The 19177-nt window shown below is 36.4% G+C and overlaps 1 protein-coding gene across 1 annotated transcript; it reads left to right on the top strand.

Annotated features, from left to right (window-relative positions):
• Positions 1-6157: 6157 nt before the first annotated feature.
• On the top strand, positions 6158-12606 carry LOC115967136 (TMV resistance protein N-like). The gene is made up of 5 exons (XM_031086214.1): positions 6158-7286; positions 8035-8319; positions 8577-8718; positions 11841-12385; positions 12469-12606. The coding sequence occupies exons 1-5, from the start codon at positions 6339-6341 to the stop codon at positions 12604-12606; spliced, it is 2058 nt and encodes a 685-aa protein (XP_030942074.1). The 5' UTR covers positions 6158-6338.
• The last annotated feature ends 6571 nt before the right edge of the window (positions 12607-19177 follow it).

Below are 19177 nucleotides of genomic sequence, written 5' to 3'. Positions count from 1 at the left end.
GTTGTATTTTTGGGACTGTGAGCAAGTGGTGCTTATAATATTACAAGTAGTTTGAGACCCCTTGCATTTAGGACTAAAGAAAATCTCCTTTAAAATGATTAAAACAGAACTACTTGATTCAAGAGCATAACTTTCTATGAATTATAAATTTATTAACTTCTTCTTTATAGCATAAATCTATTAACTTTGTTTATTATCTTCATTATATTTCAATCCCCACCTATACCAAAAACCAATTAGTACCATAGGTTGAAACTCATAAAAAAAAAATCAAAAAATTTATTTATTACTATTTTTCTATTATGGGAAGTCATTCTATTTTCTCGGTTTATGATTTGATGGATGCTTGTAATTTGTGTATTTGATTGTTTTGTATAGTTTCTTTACTTATCAAATATATATATATATATATATATATATCTTCATTATATTTTTTTTGGGGTGAATTACAATATATCTTTGTGGTTTAATCATTTCACAATTTAATATGTGAATTTTCAGTTATTATATTCAAGTCCTTAAAGTTTGGACAAAAATGAATCTATCATGGTTTTCTCCAAATAAATAGAATTTTGCAACATACGGACAAATTTTTCCCTTGATTTTTTTTTTTTTTTTTTCACTTCTTCCTCCAATATCTAATCCCCATGAGTATGCTGTAAAATTAATTGTAGGAGTTTCTAAAGAAGATTTTGAATTGTTCAGATTCTCCATGTTGAATTGCACATTAAAAGGTAGAAGCACAATTCTAAGAAAAACAAATACGAAGTATAAAATTAAATTTTAAATGTGCCACCCAATCAAAATCCTTGAGAATTAAGAGCAACATGAACATTGATAAGAATCATATGATGATAAATATCTATTATCAGAAGTAGATGCTATAGGTTAAAACTCTTTCAAAAAAAAAAAAAAAATCAAAGCAAATTAACATTAAAATTCTATCACCCAATTGATCAAGCCAGTTTCACACAATTAATTGGTGATAGTTCCCCACACCCCAAAAAAAAAAAAAAAAAATCCAAATCACAACAAATAATCAAAAACTCAAACCCATAGCCATTAACAAATAATCTAAAATCACACCTAATCTCTCTCTCTCTCTGAAAAAAAAAAAAAAAAAAAAAAAAAAAAAAAAAAAAAAAAAAAAAACTCATAACTTTGACAACAAACCCAACCCAAACCGGGAGTCGTACTCCAAGCCTAGCCCAAACAATGCATTGGTCTACCTCAAGAACATGGTTGAGGTGGACAAGGTATTGAACGGGTGAACCGCTTCAACACCAACGAGGATGATATGATCTTTGTGTCAGAGGTGCACGCTGTCCTCTATTCCCTTGGCTCCTTCTCACCAGCTCCACTGCATCATGACCAAGCAATTAGGTGCTGCAAAAATGCCGAGTTCATCTTCTCTCTCTGGGGTCAAAATCTACCTCTAAAAATGGGTGATAGACCATAATTTGTAATGACGAAGAAAATTAATTAATCATATGAAGAAGACACAATCAATTATTAAGTAACGCGATTCTACAATCTTTGACAACCATTCAACAATTCCTCAATCTGCCCCCCAATAATTTAGGTCAATCAAAGACCAATTTTGGAGACATTTATAACACTTCTTACAACTCAATGTGATGCTTTCACGATCCAAAGTTACCTTATGCCAAGTTATAGATTGGATTAAATTCATGGTGGCCATGTCAAGTGTTTTTAGAAAAGATTTAGCTTTGGCTCACTTATTGTTTTGAGTCAAATGAATGCACATTTTAACTTTTTTTTTTTTATAGGAACATTTTAACCATTTTATTCACAAACCAATTGTTTGTTTAATATTATTCCATATAGAAGATGTTTAAACATAATTTTGAAGAAGTAGAGTTTCAAGGAGCGTACAATATATAAGGGTTCACTGAAATAGAAATTCAAAGAACATCTTCTCTTAACGCCCTATTTGTTTCAATCAAAAACGTTGTGTAAAGATATTTTTCCAAAATTTTTAGTATTTGGTGGCATAAAAAAAAAGAAAAAAAAAAAGAGTCAAATGGAAACAATCTATAGTCAACATAAAATGTATAGCTTATTTTTAGAGATTGCTTTTCTACTAATTTTTTTTAGAAAATAACTTTATCTCACAGCGAATTAAATAAGGGAAGTTAGGAGATTATTTTTCAACTCATTTAAGGTTGCTATCAAATATAGGAAAATGAGATAGATTTTTTGAACATAATTTTTTGAAAATCAATAATTTTCTAGAAAACATCATCGCTGAAACAAATAGGAAGAAAAAAAAAAAAAAAGCATCTAAAGCTTTTTTTTTTTTTTAACTCTTCGACAATGAAAATCACATACCTTAATTTGGACCTTGATTCAAAGGGAAGAAATTGGGTTTGTGTTGGCACTAAGGCTTCAATCTTGTCTCTCCCCTTCCCGCCCCCCCCCCCCCCCCCCTCTTACAGAAACCATTACCATCTCTTCACTCATTTTACAAGTATTAGTACTTTCCCCCCCCCCCCCCCCCCCCCCCCCTAAAGAAAACATTACCATCTCTTCACTCTTTTTACAAGAATTAGAAAGCATTTTCAGCTTTCTGGCTGGTACTTTGGTAAATTTGTCTTAAGTCATTGTTATTAATATTTTGGAAGTACTTCAACTTTATCTTCCTCCAATTTTGGTATCACGTCTCTATTTTGTTTCCCTTTAAACTTTGGATACTTCAGAACGATAAAAATAAAAATAAAAATATAGACGACAGGTTATGGTTTGTGGGACACAAGATTTATATTCTTTTGTACTCAAGCAACCTCAAAAGGAATATAAATCCTCTATCCTATTGAGTCTTTTAATTTAATTATGCCCACCAATCACAACTTCTCATTTATCATTTTTTTTTATTTGCTTATATAAACACAAACAAAAAATCAAACACATGGCACACTGCAGTTGGTAAGGTATAAAGTTGAACACTAATTAAGAATGCAACAAGATATTCTATAAATTCCCCGTGGGGGTACCTAGTAACCCAGGTGTTGGACTCATTAATCTAGGATATGACCTAAATTTAGAGGACCCAAGTTCAATACATCATGCTATTGACCCATGGGGTTTTCAAAGTGTCTTCTCTCCCTCTTTTGCTGTATTTTTCACTTTTATTTTTTGGTTCTATGATTGGGAAGGCCCACATGTCTTAGGAAAGAACAACAAATGTTTATTATGAACTAAACATATGCAAGGGTGCAGAACACACACATATATAACATTTTTCCTAATAAGTAATAGATGATACACATTCATGGTAATAGATAGAAGCATAATATATTCAGGTTGAGTCTTTTTATATTTTCTATACTTGAATTTGCACATTAATATACTTTACTCACAATTCAAATATAATTGGAAGGACATTTGGCATGAAATTGTATTGTGTTTAAAATATGGAGATAGTTGGCATCAAATAATAGGACACTTAGAATGACACTTGGCACAAAATTGAAATGTTGTAAGAATCTAACTAGCTTGTAACATGTGCTTACGCACGGAAATAGTGAATTATAATTTTAAAAAAAAAAATTGAAGAGTTTTGCAAATATTTGTTAGGATTTTGTAGATTATTATTATTATTAATCATGAAAATAATAATAATAATAATATTATTATTGTTGTTAATATTTGGGTAATGAATAGAATATTATGAAACTAGGGACACATGACGCAAAATAATTGAAATCTAGTTTGAGATATTATTAGTTTTTCTTCCAACTTTGACTTTAATTATATATATATATATATATATATGTATATGATTTGTGTTGAAACCAAATTCGTCAGTTGATATGTTCGTCCAAACGGAGTATGAATCAATGAATTTGTATTCCTGTAAGAGATTAGAAATAGTGTTCTCTCGTAAAGGTCACCGGCTTGGTGCCAACCAATGAACCTTCAATGACAAAGTCAGATGTTCTAGAGAGAGATAATGATAAGGATTGAGAGTATTATATCTTATGTCTGTGCCTTTGCTTGGGTTCTGACGTGGCTTATAGAGGTCTTAGCCTTACTAGCCGTTGGAGTCTTTCAACGATGGTTAAAATGCTTCTTTGTAACGCTTCTGGTGATTAATGAGGTAAGTTAAACACCCCTCCAACAGTCAGGCCTACGTGCTCGTCTATGTGTAACGACCCATGCATTAAATGCTCTTTTATGGCACTTTGGTCGTCCAATGCTCCCTATTTCGTGATCGTCATTACTCGTAATGACGATCTTAGGAATATCAAAGATCACTTCATGCCAGATGTGGCTCTTGAAATTCCATTTCTTTTGCATTTAATGCGATGTGACGGTGCTATACATGAAATGGCCACGTGTCGCGTTCTGACTGACTAGACGTGGCATCCCTTTCGATGAAAACTTTTGGCTTTCCACGTTACGGTTTTTGAGGTTACCCTTAAATGTTTCCCCTTCTTTTCTTCTCATTCCTTCTGTTTCTTCTCCATTTTTTTGCAACTCTCCTTCCTCCAAGCTCGAGTTTTCCTTAGCTTCTTCTTCTTAGGTATGGTCTTGTCTTTCCTTGTTGATTTCTACTCTTTGGATTTTAAACCTACTTTGAACGTAGTTAGTTGCACTTTATCCTCAGCCTTATCAACTTCTAGCACTTCCCTATTAAACTGCTTCACATATGATCTCAGTGGTTCCCCTTCTTCTTGTCTGACCATGAGTAGGTGATCCATTGGTCTTTTCTATCATTGCCTGCCGACAAAGTGACATACAAACAGATTGCTCAGCTATTCGAAATGGTCTATGGATGATTATGCCAACTTGCTGAACCATACTTATATTGCTCCCTTGAGGGTTATTGGGAAGGACTGGCACACTATCTCATTCGGGGTTTGCCATTGGCTTAAGGTCATCTTGAAGGTGTTTATGTGATCTAACAGGTCTTTCAAATCGTCATACGACTTGAGCTGTGGAAGGCGGAACTTTGGTGGTAAGGGACATTCTAGAACCTTCATCATGAAAGGCGAATTAGTCCTTTTCACCATTCCATCCAGGTTTTTGGTCATTTTCTCCTTCATTGCGTTATTCAATTCATCCATTTCTTTTCTCATGCTTCTAAGTAGATCGTCACTCGCCCTGTCAGATCATTCTGTTCTTCTCGAGCCATCCCTTCCGTCACTATTCTCTGGGTCTTGCACCTTGTCTTTGATCCCCCTTAGTGAACGATTTTCTTCTTGTTGTAGCCATTGTCTCATTTCTTGATTCTGCTTAGTTAATTCTTCTATATTGGCCATGAGCGTTTGGATTTGCACGGCGAATGCCACTAAATCTTGTGGTACATTAGATTCCATCTAGATATTGAAAATGGTAGAGCTACGTTTTCAAATTGAAGTTCAAAAGTCGTTCTCCACAGATGACACCAAACTGATGAAGCCCAATTCGTCAGTTGATATGTTCATCTAGATAGAGTATGAACCAATTTATCTGTATTCCTGCATGAGATCAAAAAATAATGTTCTCTTGTAAAGGTCATTGGCGTGGTGTTAGCCAATGAACCTTCGATGACAAAGACAAATGTTTTAGAGAGAGATAATGATAAGGATTAAGAGTATTATATCTTATGTTCATGCCTTTGCTTGGGTTATGAGGTGGCTTATATAGGTTTCAGCCTTACTAGCCATTGGGGGCTTTCAATGGTGGTTCAAATGCTTCTTTGTAACGTTTTTGGTGATTAATGAGGTAAGTTGAAGACCCCTCCAATGGTCGGGTCTATGTGCTTGTCTATGTGTAACGGTCCATGCATTAAATGCTCTTTTATGGCACTTTGGTAGTCCAATGGTTTCTTTGGACGATGAGAATTTCTTGGATCATCAATTTGGATTCTGAATTAAATTTTCACTTAACTTACACCATAACATAATAAATATGATTCATCTTTCAAGCAAATATAACAAAATCTGTAGCATTCCAACCTGTCCATTTGCCATGTATATCTGATATATAATCATATAATTCTTATATGGGTAGTTCTATTACTTGAGCTAATGATTTCGTATTTATTTGCCAAATTATTATTGCCTAATATTTTTCTTCTTCCGGGTGGTTTATGGTTGGTTTGGATCATCACCTAGTTATTGTTCTTTCTTCTCCACAGGCATGAGTCAGAATTTATCCAAGACATTGTGGAGCTGATATTGCATAAATTGCACTTGAAATTCTCAGTCAATACAAATAGCTTTACCTATAAACAAAAAAAAGAAAGCATTACCAAAAACTTGGTAGGAATAAATTTTTTAGTGGATGAATTAATCAATTCATATTTACTTCTCCCTAGGAACAATGTTTACATGATTGGGATTTGTGGTATGGGGGGACTTGGAAAGACAACTCTTGCTAGAGTTTTTTATGAGATGTGTTCTAATCATTTTGAAGGTTCTAGCTTCATTGCTAATGTTAGGGAAGTTAATGAAAAAAATGGTTTGCTTCCATTACAAAAGCAGCTACTTCAACAAATTTTGGAGGAAAGAAATATAGAAGTATGCAATGTTTACGAGGGAGTTAACATGATCAAGAATACGCTACATCAAAAAAAAGTTTTACTTGTCCTAGATGATGTTAATGAATTGGACCAATTAGAAAACTTGGTCGGAGAGCATGACTGGTTTGGATCGGGGAGTTGGATTATCATAACGACTAGAGACAAACATTTGTTGGTCCAACACGGAGTGGATGAAGATAAAATATATAGCCCTAATACATTAAAAGATGAAGATGCTCTAAAACCTTTTTGTTCAAAAGCCTTCAAAAAAGAGCAACCCGAAGAAGGTTTTGTAAACGTCTCCTATAGAGTTGTAAACTATGCCAAAGGCCTTCCATTAGCTCTTATAGTTTTGGGTTCCTTTTTGGCTAAAAGAACAATTGACATATGGGAAAGTGCATTGGAGAGTTTACAAAAAATCCCGAACAAAAAAATAGTTGATATACTCAAAGTAAGTTATGATGGACTAGAGGAAATGATGAAGGAGATATTCTTGGATATTGCGTGTTTCTTTGGAGGGGGGAGCGTATACAAAGTAATGGAGATATTAGAGAATTGTGGATTTGATGCGCGAATCGGTGTAAGTGTTCTTATGGATAAATCCCTCGTAACCATAGAATTCGGGAAATTGTGGATGCATGATCTATTACAAGAAATGGGTAGAGAAATTATCCGTCGAGAATCACCTGAAGAGCCTGGAAAGCGTAGCAGGTTATGGCTTCGTAAGGATTTGCTTCATGCATTGACAAATAATACAGTAAGAATGTCAAAACTAGAATTTTATTTTTCAGCAAACAAGAATGATTAAGTGTAATAAAATTATTTCGTTCAATATATTAGTTCTTTGAAAATAAAAAAATCCGATAGATTAGTAGCTACCCAAGTACTTAATTAACTATGGAAATATAAAATACAAACTTTCATTTAACATGCTAATATATCTTTGACAATTTCTAATATTTTGAAAACATAATGAGATATATTTTGAAATTATAATGTCATTGTATCGTTCCTTGTAAATTTGAATTCATTTTTCTTGATGCAATCAATCTATCATTCATGTCTTGATTAATACCTAAGTCAAAAGAATATTTGATTTTTTTAATAACAAAAAAAAAAAAAAAAATCTTTCATATCCTTTATTTTCTTTTTTTCGCAACTTTAAATAATGTTGTAATTTCTTATTTTCCCTTTTCAGTTTTCTCTGCTTCTTGAATTTCTAAAAGGTAGAATTGCACCTTTCTAGTTTTAATGTACGGTTATGAAAAAAAAAAACTAAAAAGATAAAAATTTTAATATATGATTCTTAAACAGGGTATTAAGAGGAAAACCTTTACATAAGATGTTGTAGAAGGCAAAATGGGACAATTCCCGCCCCCCCACCCCCCTCCCCCAGCTTTCTTAAATCCATCAATGGTTACAACAAATATAAAACTTGAGTAATTCTAGAATTCTTATCTTTTGTTACGCAAGTAATTCATTGATCCTTTGCTTTTAATTCTTAGGCAACAGAAGCAATTCAAGCCATATACCTAAACTCTCTTGGAGAGGAAAGTCTCCACAACATTGAAGTCTCTCCTAAAGCTTTGTCAAAGACATATAACCTTAGATTGCTTATAATTGATGGAGCGCACATCCCAAATGGACTCGATTATCTTTCTAATAATCTAAGATATCTTTATTTGTTTGGCTATTCTTCAAAATGTTTACCATCTAGTTTCCAACCAGAAAAACTTGTTAAACTTACTTTACTGATGAGCGGAATTGAATATCTTTGGGAAGGAATAAAGGTAATTAGTTCTTTTAATTGCTTTTCTATTATTTATTATTTTTCTCTCTCGGAAGTGCTCCAATGCACTCCCGTTGTATTTGCCCTAAGTATCTCATGGGGTCCATGGAGCTGGCACACACACAATATACTACCCCATATATTTGAGCTTAATCCTTTCATTAATAATCTTTCATTTAAAAAATATTAACCTATTAAACTAAATTCTACATTTATTGGAAACTAATTATTCCTTTTTTCTCCCTTCTATTGTAACAGTATTTGGACAAGTTGAAGTACATTGATCTTAGTGGTTCTGAGAAACTTATTTGGACACCTGAATTCAGCGGGAGCCTTGAGAGACTCCGTCTTGGGGGTTGCATTAATTTGGTTGAGATTCACCCATCCATTGGGAAACTCAGTAGGCTTATTGTTTTAGATTTGGGAGGCTGTCGCTCTCTTATCAATCTTCCTAGCATGAGATCTAAAATGGAGTCCCTTGAAGTTCTTAATCTCAATGGCTGCTCAAAATTAAAGGAGATTGAATTTGAGGGAATTTTAAAAAGTCTACCCTCATCAATCGAGTGCTCCACTACCCTTACTTTATTATATCTAAGGGATGGTCAATATCTTAAATGTCTTCCAACTGATATATTTGTTATTTTGAGGTGTCTTGAAAATCTCTCTATTTTTGGAACCTCAATACTTGCCAAATTGTCAGAGAAACTTTGGAAATTAAAGTGTTTGCTGGATTTTGAGTTTAGTGGAAATGCCATGAGAGAAATTTGCCATTCTTTTCTTCATAGGTATCTTTCCCACTACTCTGTACGTAATCTGAGAATCTTTCAACTTTTCAAATTGGAAGTATATGGGTATAATGAGAGCGCGCAGCAGCGGAGCAGTATTACTCTTCAAAAAAGAAGAAAGAAAGAAAGCGGGTATGATGAGAGCGCACAGCAGCGGAGCTGTATTACCCTTCCAAAAAGAAGAAAGAAAAAAAGCAGCAGGGTGGCATTACATCATTGAACTGTTACCTACAGTTAATATCTTCTCTCTCTCTCTCTCAAATCTCAAATCTCAAATTGTTAAACGTCATTTTTTTTTTTTTTTGGTGGTGATTATGGTACAGGGACTCTTTTGTCTGAAAACCAGATATAAATTCTACCAAAAGGAAAGAGAATGGATCAGTAACTGCATTTCATACAATTATTCTTGGACTTGAAATTCTGCACTGGTTAACTCATCAAAGCTTGAGGAATTCAGTAAAAGTTGATGGGATTTGCTCTTTGTGCTTGTTTTGATGCATTTTATCCACCTGTTTCTGGCTTTCTGCTGATAAATAGAGTTCGTGTGATAGTCATTGGTGATATGCCTCACACGCGTGAGTCATGACTTCAAAATTTTCTCTAGCTCTGGTATAATGAGAGCGCGCAGCAGCGGAGCTGTATTACTCTTCAAAAAAAAAAGAAAGAAAGAAAGCGGGTATGATGAGAGCGCGCAGCAGCGGAGCGGTATTACTCTTCCAAAAAAAAGAAAGAAAAAAAGCAGCAAAGTGGCATTACATCATTGAACTGTTACCTACAGGTAATATCTTTTCTCTCTCTCTCTCTCTCTCTCTCTCCAATCTCAAATCTCAAATTGTTAAACGTCAATTTTTTTTTTTTTTTTTTTTTTGTTTGGGGTGGTGGTTATGGTACAGGGACTCTTTTGTCCGAAAACCGGATATAAATTCTACCTAAGGGAAAGAGAATGCATCAGTAACTGCATTTCAGTAAAGCATAAACCTGCCTCTAAATTGGTGTAATAAAAAGTTGATGGGATTTGCTCTTGGTGCTTGTTTCTGGCTTTCTGCTGATAAATAGAGTTCGTGTGATAGTACTTGGTAATATGCCTCACACGCGAGTCATGACGTTAAAATTTTCTCTAGCTCTGGTGTGGACCAAATTTGGCTACTGTCTTTGTCAAGTGATGATTGGTTTTCTACTGTTCAAAATGGTGAATGCAATCAGATTAAGGTTTTATTTGAGACCTCTAGCCCACACGTGATGTGTGAGAATGTGGAGTAAGTTTGATATACGAGCAAGATATGAAAAGAGTTCAGCCAAGCAATTGAACAATGTAACAAAAGTTGTGTCATTACTTGAAATTGTTTCAAATTCCTAATTTTACTTGATTTTGATTTTTTCTTTTTTATTAAGAAAATTTATTTCTTGTTGTAGAAGTAATTTTGGTACTTCTTGTCACGAATGAATTTTTTTTTTGGCTGAGTTGAAGAAAGGTATTCTTAGAAGTTACAAATGTAGAGCCCATTATAGTGTAGGCCAAGCCCAATTTTTGTACATTACTAAACACTTAACCCATTGTAGTGTAGGTCAAGCCCAATACTTTTTGAGTATGTCCAAACTTAATGGTGTTGTGAAATGTGTCATTGGTGTACGGTACTCAATTCCCAAAATAAAATAATGTAGCAAGACAAGACGAAAGTAAAAGAAAGAAAGGGAAAACGAGAATAATGTCATTTGGTCTACGTATCCAAAAGAAAGTCATTGATTCATACATCTTACTAGATATTAAAATGAAATTGAGTAACCTAAATAGCAGATTAATACAACTTACAAGGCTTAAAGTACAAGTATAATTAAGATTGTTTTGCTTTCACACCAAGTAAAATTGGACTAAGGTTTCCTTGTTTGTGCACTAAGTAGGATTGGACTTGAGTTTTGACTAGAGCTAGCCGTAAACTCATGCAATGCATGAGAATATATCAATATTATGTAATGAGTTGTAATATATAAAAAGTAACAATTATTTCAAGTATTATCTTCTTCTTCTTTTTTAAGGTTTCTACAAATATTTTTTTTAATCTTTTTATCTCTTTAAATATATCATACTATTATTATTATTATTTTTGTATGTTTCATTAATATTTTTTTTATGGTGAACCATATATTTTTTTTTTTTTTTTAACTTTTGTTGTATGTGTTATATTTACCTAATATACAACTAAACTTTATAGGTTTTAAATTTATTATTCAGATTTCTTCTCTCTTAAGGAATAAGAAGATTAACTCTCCCTTAGTAGGAGCTTTCTCCCTCCCCAGGAGCTCTCCCTCTCGGTTTCCCCAAGCCTCCCTCCCTCTTGATAAGGGTCTTCCCTTCCCCTCAACCCCAAACCCCTGTCCTCCCTACCTCTCTCTTACTTTCTACCTTCTGCAAAATGGACATGTCCGTAATAGATGACCTGCAACACCTACGTCTCACAAAGGATGAAGAAGAAGACATCCAGATCTCCTCCATGAACAGATCGGACCTTATGGAGGAGTGCGCTTTTAGTTTATTTGGCAAGCTTCTCACTGATAGACAACAAAATCAGCGAGCTTTGAAAAATACCCTCAGAGCCGCCTGGAAGATGGGCTCGGATTTGAGAATAGTAGATGTGGGGAAGAATCTCTTTCAATTCAAATTCAACTCAGGGTTTCAATTGGAATGGTTTGAAAGAAACGGCCCCTGGAACTTTGAGAACAACTTGCTTCTTCTCTGCAGATGGAAAAGGGGTCTCTTGGCCACAAACATCACCTTCACTCGTGCCCCTTTCTGGGTTCAAATCTGGGGCCTGCTGTTCGAAAACTTATTATGTTGGAAAAGATTTAGGCAACAGCTTGGGACACTATCTTGAAACGAATAAACGAATGTGGCTAACGGAGCAAGCTAGATTTCTAAGAATCAGAGTTGATATTCCTCTCAATAAGCCTCTTCGCCGAGGAGGTAATATTCTCAACCTTGACGGGGAGAAAACCTGGGTAAATTTTAAATATGAGAGGCTACCCTCTTTTTGCTATGTTTGTGGTTTCTTGGGTCATGATGAAAAGCATTGCCCAAACTTTTCTTGTAACCCGGATTCTCCCAAGCAATATGAAGAATGGCTGAGGGCAACAGGCAGCCAGAAAAGCAGTGCGGATAGGCAAAAATCTTCAAATAGCTGGAGTTTTGAAGATGAACAATCAGGCCGTTCAAGTGGAAGATCGGCTTCGACAATGACAAATCCATCAGATTCCACCTCCAAACTAGGGGCACCTTCGGAAATTCATGTAAACCAACTAAACAGAGACTTTGTGAAGCCCCAAAATCCTGATAGAAAAGAAAGCTCACGATCTCATGCGCGGATTTTCAGGAAAAGAACAGTGAAAGTTCAAAATTCAAACTCTCCCAGTCAGACCTCACCTCACGTGACAAGAAGGGGGCTATAGGCTCAGGTTTTGAAGCTATGGATGTGGTTTCTGAAGTGGACCGCACCTCAAAGTCTCACTAGGAAGCCCAAGAAGTTAGTAGCCCAATCAAACTCTCCTTAAATAACCCCATTCCTCTACAAAAGCCCAACTCACCCACTAAGCCATCTCAGCAGAAAGGAAAAACAAAACTAAAAAGAATAGCCCGTGAAAAAGACAAACAAGCCCATGGTGAGCAAAAAGCCAACCTTTCTGGGTCTAAAAGATCGGGTAAGTTAGTTTTTTCTGATGATTTAGATGAAGCTCACCCTCAAAAAAGATTGTGCGATATGCTCTTACAAAACTCTGAACCTACCCTTGCATTATCGGCGGTGGCTGCTAAGCAGCACCGCTGGGCACAATGAATGCCTTATGCTGGAACTGCCGGGGAATTGGGAACCCCCGGACAGTTTATACGTTGCGCGATTATGTGCAGCGATGGACTCCCTATTTAGTCTTCCTAGTGGAGACCAAAGTAAAACACAAACGTATGGAAAAAATAAAGTTTTCTCTGGGTTTCTCCAATGGTCTCATAGTTCTCAGCTGGGGTCGAAGTGGGGGCCTTGCTCTCTTTTGGTTCACGGACGTAAATCTCGAAATTAAATCATACTCTCAGTATCACATTAATGCTACCATCACTGAGTAGGACAACAACTTCACCTGGAGATTCACAGGGTTCTACGGTCACCCCGAATCCAATTTAAGGAAAGATTCATGGAAACTTCTCTCTTATCTAAATAACCAATTCTCTCTGCCATGGTTTTGCTGCGGCGATTTAATGAAATTTTATTTGTGACTGAAAAATCAGGTGGCCCCCCTAGAACTCAGCGTCAAATGGATGGCTTTAGAGAGGCGGTGAATTTATGTGGTTTTCAAGACTTGGGCTTCTCAGGGCCCCAGTATACTTGGTGCAATATGCGAGACAATTGTGACCGGGTTTACCTCCGCCTGGACCGAGCCTTTGCAAATTCCGACTGGTCAAACAAGTTCAGCAACTACAAGGTTTATCATGATGTTGATTCCACCTCCGACCATTGCATACTGAGAATTACTGACTCTATTGCCTCTCCCCCTCGCCGGAATCGCTGTTTCCATTTCGAAGTTTTGTGGGCCAAGCGTGATGATTGCTATGACATTGTGGAATCCGCTTGGAACAGGGGAAGTCTTGAGAACACTCCTGAAGGTATTACCTCAAATCTTAGCTTGTGTGCTTCTGCCTTGACCTTATGGAGTAGAGATGTCATTGGTAATATTCCTAAGAAAATTCAAGAGCATAAGAAATTGCTGAATACGCTAACCACTCTTGATCGGGATGGCTCGCACAGTGTAGAAATTAATGAATTAAGGAAAGATTTAAATGGTCTTCTGGATAGTGAGGAGGTACTTTGGCATCAAAGAAGCAAAATTCACTGATATAGAGAAGGTGATAGGAACACGAAGTTCTTCCACACTAGAGCTTCGGAGAGGAGAAGAAAAAATTCCATTTTGGGCTTATGGAACGATGATGATTGCTGGTGCGATGACAGAGACAGTATTGCTCGCACAGCAGTGGATTATTTCACAAAGATTTACACATCTTGTTCTCCCAATAGAATTGAAGAGGTCATCAACACCATTCCAACCCGGGTAACAGATGATATGAATGCTAAGCTTACTAAAACCTTTACCAGTGAAGAAGTTCTGCGGGCCCTCCACCAAATCCACCCGACCAAATCTCCCAGCCCCGACGGTATGTCAACTATATTCTTTCAAAGATATTGGAATATTTTTGGTAGAGATATTACTAATATGGTGCTGAATGTGTTAAACTTTAATTTGCCCATGACTGAAATAAATAAGACTAACATTGCTTTAATCCCAAAAACAAACCACCCAGCAAGAATGACAGAATTTCGGCCTATCAATTTATGCAACGTCACTTATAAGCTCATCTCAAAAGTCCTTTCTAACCGTCTTAAAGCTGTCCTTCCCTATGTGATAGCTGAAAATCAAAGCGCCTTTACTACAGATAGGCTCATAACCGATAATGTCCTAGTGACATTTGAGCTCATGCACTATTTGAACTACAAAACAGAGGGCAAAGACGGTTTCATGTCTATCAAGCTTGACATGAGCAAGGCGTTTGATCGGGTCGAGTGGGGTTTCATCAAAAGAGTCATGAAAAAATTGGGTTTTCATAACAATTGGGTCTCTCTGATCATGCAATGTATCTCTTCAGTCTCTTATTCCGTCATCATCAACGGAGAAGCTTTTGGCTACATCACTCCCACGAGGGCCTTCGCCAAGGCGACCCTCTTTCTCCGGGGCTTTTTCTCCTGTGTGCCGAGGGCCTCTCTGCCCTTATCCATCAAGTCGCAAGAATTAAGGCCCTTTCTGAAATCTCAATCTGTAGGGGCTGCTCGCCCATCACCCACCTTTTCTTCGCGGACGATAGCCTTTTATTTTGCAAGGCTAATGTCATGGAATGCAATGTACTCATGAGCATCCTCGGAGTTTATGAATCTACCTCTGGGCAAAAAATAAATCCCGACAAGTCCTCGGTCTTCTTCAGTCCAAATACCTCTCTTGCTGCCAGGGACGAGATCCTTAATTCTTTAGGACCAATGCAAGATTCCCGACACAAGAAGTATCTCGGCCTCCCTTCCTTGATTGGGAAATCAAAATCTCAAGTTTTTGCTGAAATTAAGGAGAGAGTGGGCAAGAAATTAGCGGGATGGAAAGGAAAACTTCTCTCCATTGGAGGTCGGGAAATTCTTATCAAAGCCGTGGCACAAGCAGTGCCCACGTACACAATGAGTTGTTTTCAACTTCCAAAAACCTTGTGTGATGATTTGGAAAGCATGATGAGAAACTTTTGGTGGGGCCAAAGGAACCATGAGTCAAAACTTGCATGGGTTAGTTGGAAAAAGATGTGTAAGTCCAAATTGTGTGGTGGCATGGGCTTCCGGAACCTCCAAGCCTTTAACCTTGCCTCACTCGCAAAGCAAGGGTGGCAGATCCTCACTAATCCCACTTCTTTGGTTGCAAGGGTCTATAAAGCTAAATACTTTCCTTTTGAGGATGTCCTTCACTCAAGGATTGGAAGCAACCCAAGCTACGCTTGGAGAAGCATTTATAATAGTCTTCGGATCCTAAAAGAGGGCATTCGTTGGAGGGTGGGTAATGGTAAGCGGATTCACATTTGGGAAGATAGGTGGCTCCCAACTCCAACCACCTATAGAGTGACCTCGCCTTAATCAGATTTTGGCATTTTTCCAATGGTCTCTTCTCTCATTGATAAGGATACAAAATGGTGGAGAATGGATTTGGTAAGATCTATCTTTCTACCCCACGAGGCTGCTTCTATCCTCAAGATTCCTATCAGCTTTAGACTTCCTGACGATCAGCTTGTTTGGATAGGTAACAAAAGAGGTTCATTCACAGTGAAAAGCGCGTACTACATTGCTATGCGCATGATAGATGATCAAGATCTTGGTGAGTGCTCTGCTGTGCACAGCCAAACCTCCTTCTGGAAAGAAATCTAGCATCTGAATATCCCCCTAAAGATCCGGATTTTTGCTTGGAAATTTTGCAGAAATGGCCTTCCAACCATGCTAAATTTGCGCTGTCGGGGTCTAAATGTCTCAGGTTTCTGCCCAATCTGTGATAAGGAAATGGAGTCTATCCAACATGCTTTGTTTCTTTGCTCTCATGCCAAACTTACTTGGGCTAATTGGCCAGATTGCCCTGCAAGCTTTTCATCCCCAAATGCATCTTTTATGGACTCTGCTTCTAAGTTTCTTGATTCAAGCCTGTTTGCGGATTTGGCTCTTTTTTTCTTTGTCCTTTGGTCAATATAGGGGATTAGAAATCAAGCCATTTTTGGGGACTCTGCACTTCCACCAGCCTTGGTTTGGGACATCGCAAAACGAGCCCACTTGGATTTTGTTGACGCTAGGCTTTCCTTCCCCCCTGCTCCACCTCTTGCCCGTGCCCATTGGACTGCTCCCCCTACCGGCTTCCTCAAGATTAACGTGGACGGAGCTACTGATGTTGGGGGTGGTAACTCTTGCATTGGAGCTGTCATTCGGGATTCCTCAGGCTTCCCCATTGGTGCTCTCAGCCTGGTTCTTCCTTCTTGCTTCCCTACTAAAATCATAGAAGCATATGCTCTGCTTCATGGTGTCCTCTTTTCCTCTGAAATGCAAGTCCACCAAGCTCTTTTTGAGTCCGACGCACTATCTATTGTCCATGACTTAACCTCTGAGGTTTCTGGCAGCGACTTTGGGCACATCCTTGAGGACATTCGGGTAGCATCTAGCTCTTTCAGTTTTTGTTCCTTCCATCACTTGAAGTGCGAAGGTAACAGAGCTGCCCACTCCTTAGCACTAGAAGCTAAAAGCTCAAGCCAAACAGAAATATGGAAAGGAATCCCTCCCCCTTGTATTCAGGATATTCTTAGTGATGATCTATTGTAATAGCAGGCTTCCTGCCTCTGTTGTACATCTTTCTTATTGGAATGAAATCTCTTCCAAATTTCCCATCAAAAAAAAAAAAAAAAAAAAAGGAATAAGAAGATTATCATAATAATAAAAACTTAGCACAAAATTATAATGTTATCTTAACCAAAATTAAAATGAAATCAAAGGAATAAAAGATAAACTTTACAATAATTTATTACTCAAACAATTGGTAGGCATCTTCAAATTCATAGTAATGTAAATTGTGTTTTGATATAAACTCAAATTCTTATTTGCCAAAAGAACTAAATATTAACCCAAACCAAAGTTATAAAAGGTAGAGAGAAGACTTTGTGATGGAAAATTAAAAAAAAAAATACAATACAATACAAAAACACATTTAAAAAAAAAAAAAAAAACAATTAACCTTAATCAGAGTTATAAGAAATAACAAAAATCCACCAAAAGAGAGAGAGAGAGAGAGAGAGAGTACTCACAATAAATAATATGGATTAAATGAGAGATAATATCGAATTTATACAAAATAAAATGGAGAGAAGAAGAGCCACAATATATAATATATGAAAGGATGAAAAAAGTGTAACGGTAAATGAGTAGTGGGTAGATAAAAAAACAAAGAGGGGAGAAAAATATTGGAGGAAGTGTAAAAGTAAATGTGGACTAATAGGGAGAATAAAAGTTTTTTATTATTATTTAATAATAGGGAGGGTAAAAGTTTAAAAAAAAAGAAAAGAAGAGGTAGAAAATAAGTGGAAAATGTGGCCGCTAATGTGACTCAACAGGAGTGTAGCAATAATAAATGCTACGCTTATATATATATATATATATATATATATATATATTTAGGCCTTGATATCTTTGACAATATTAAATTGGGCAACTGAAAATACTTTAGCCATTCTAGTTATGGAGTTGTGTAAAAGTAAGCTATTGGTAATTATAGTGACAAGAAAGAAGTGTTCATTCGGTAATGGCAGATTCTGGTCACGGTTGATCTGCTCTTAGAAAAAACCATCCACCCTTTGTTTATGTAAGTATACATTCTTGGTTGAAATGACAGCTTTACTTGCACTTGCTTGCATCTTTGTAAAACTGCTTCGATTATAAATCCTCCAAAGATGTTATTGATGAATTATAGAAGCTGCATTGAAAATTTGAAGCATGCAATATATTTTTGATCGACACAAAAAAACTTTAAAATATCATTTTCTTTTCTCACTTTCTAAAGATGGGTTCTTCTATTCCTATTCTTGTCTGCTATAGTCCTTAGCATGGCAGATGCAGTCTAACCAACAACTTTTATAGTGGGGGACTCAACCGCTGATGTTGGGACCAAAAATTTCATACCAGGAAGCCAAACAAGAGCCAAATTTCCTTACAATGGCATTGATTTTCCTCACTAGAAGGTTCAGTAATGGCTTTAACTGTGCAGATTTTCTTGGTTAGTATACTACTAGCACAAGCAAACTTTACGTTAAAATAAATTGTACTTGTCATAAAACCAGGCCACATGTTTCAAACTAAAACTAGTGGCATTATTCAATTAAAGTTGATATTGCCTTTTTTTTTTAATGACGGATTCTTGGTCAGCCAGGGTAATAGGTTACAAGAAAAGTCCCACCACCTTTTCTTTCTCTTGTAAACAGTTCAACTGGTCTAACGAACCATAGCATCGAAGGTATAAACTTTGCCTCTGGAGGGGCCGGCATTTTGGACATAACAGGACAATCAACGGTGAGGGCCTCCGCCTCTCTATACTCAGAACCTTTAGCATGCCCTTGTTAAATTGAGAAACGGTCAAAGATTAAATGAGAATAAATTCTGGTTGTCGTATATATTCCTTCATGTCATAGTGAAGAACTTAAATTTAAGATGAATCGATCTTTGTGTTATTGCATAAAGATGTGACAGGTTGTAATATTCTGATCAAGGGTGGATAATCACAACATACATATTGTAAAAGGCTAACTAATGTTGTAGCCTAGTGGCAGTTTAAAATGTATCACAAAGAACTCTGCAAGGGCACGATGGCTCATTATTTCCTAAATAAATAAATATATATATATATATATATATATATATGAAATCTTTATTTCTCTTGAAGCATTATATTGATTGAGTTTATCATATTGTCCTCAGTTAACGTTAATGAAGA

This window comes from Quercus lobata, chromosome 11 (genome assembly GCF_001633185.2).
Source record: "Quercus lobata isolate SW786 chromosome 11, ValleyOak3.0 Primary Assembly, whole genome shotgun sequence".
NCBI lineage: Eukaryota > Viridiplantae > Streptophyta > Magnoliopsida > Fagales > Fagaceae > Quercus > Quercus lobata.
Note: the sequence above shows the minus strand (reverse complement) of the source record. Positions and strands in the feature narration are given on the sequence as shown.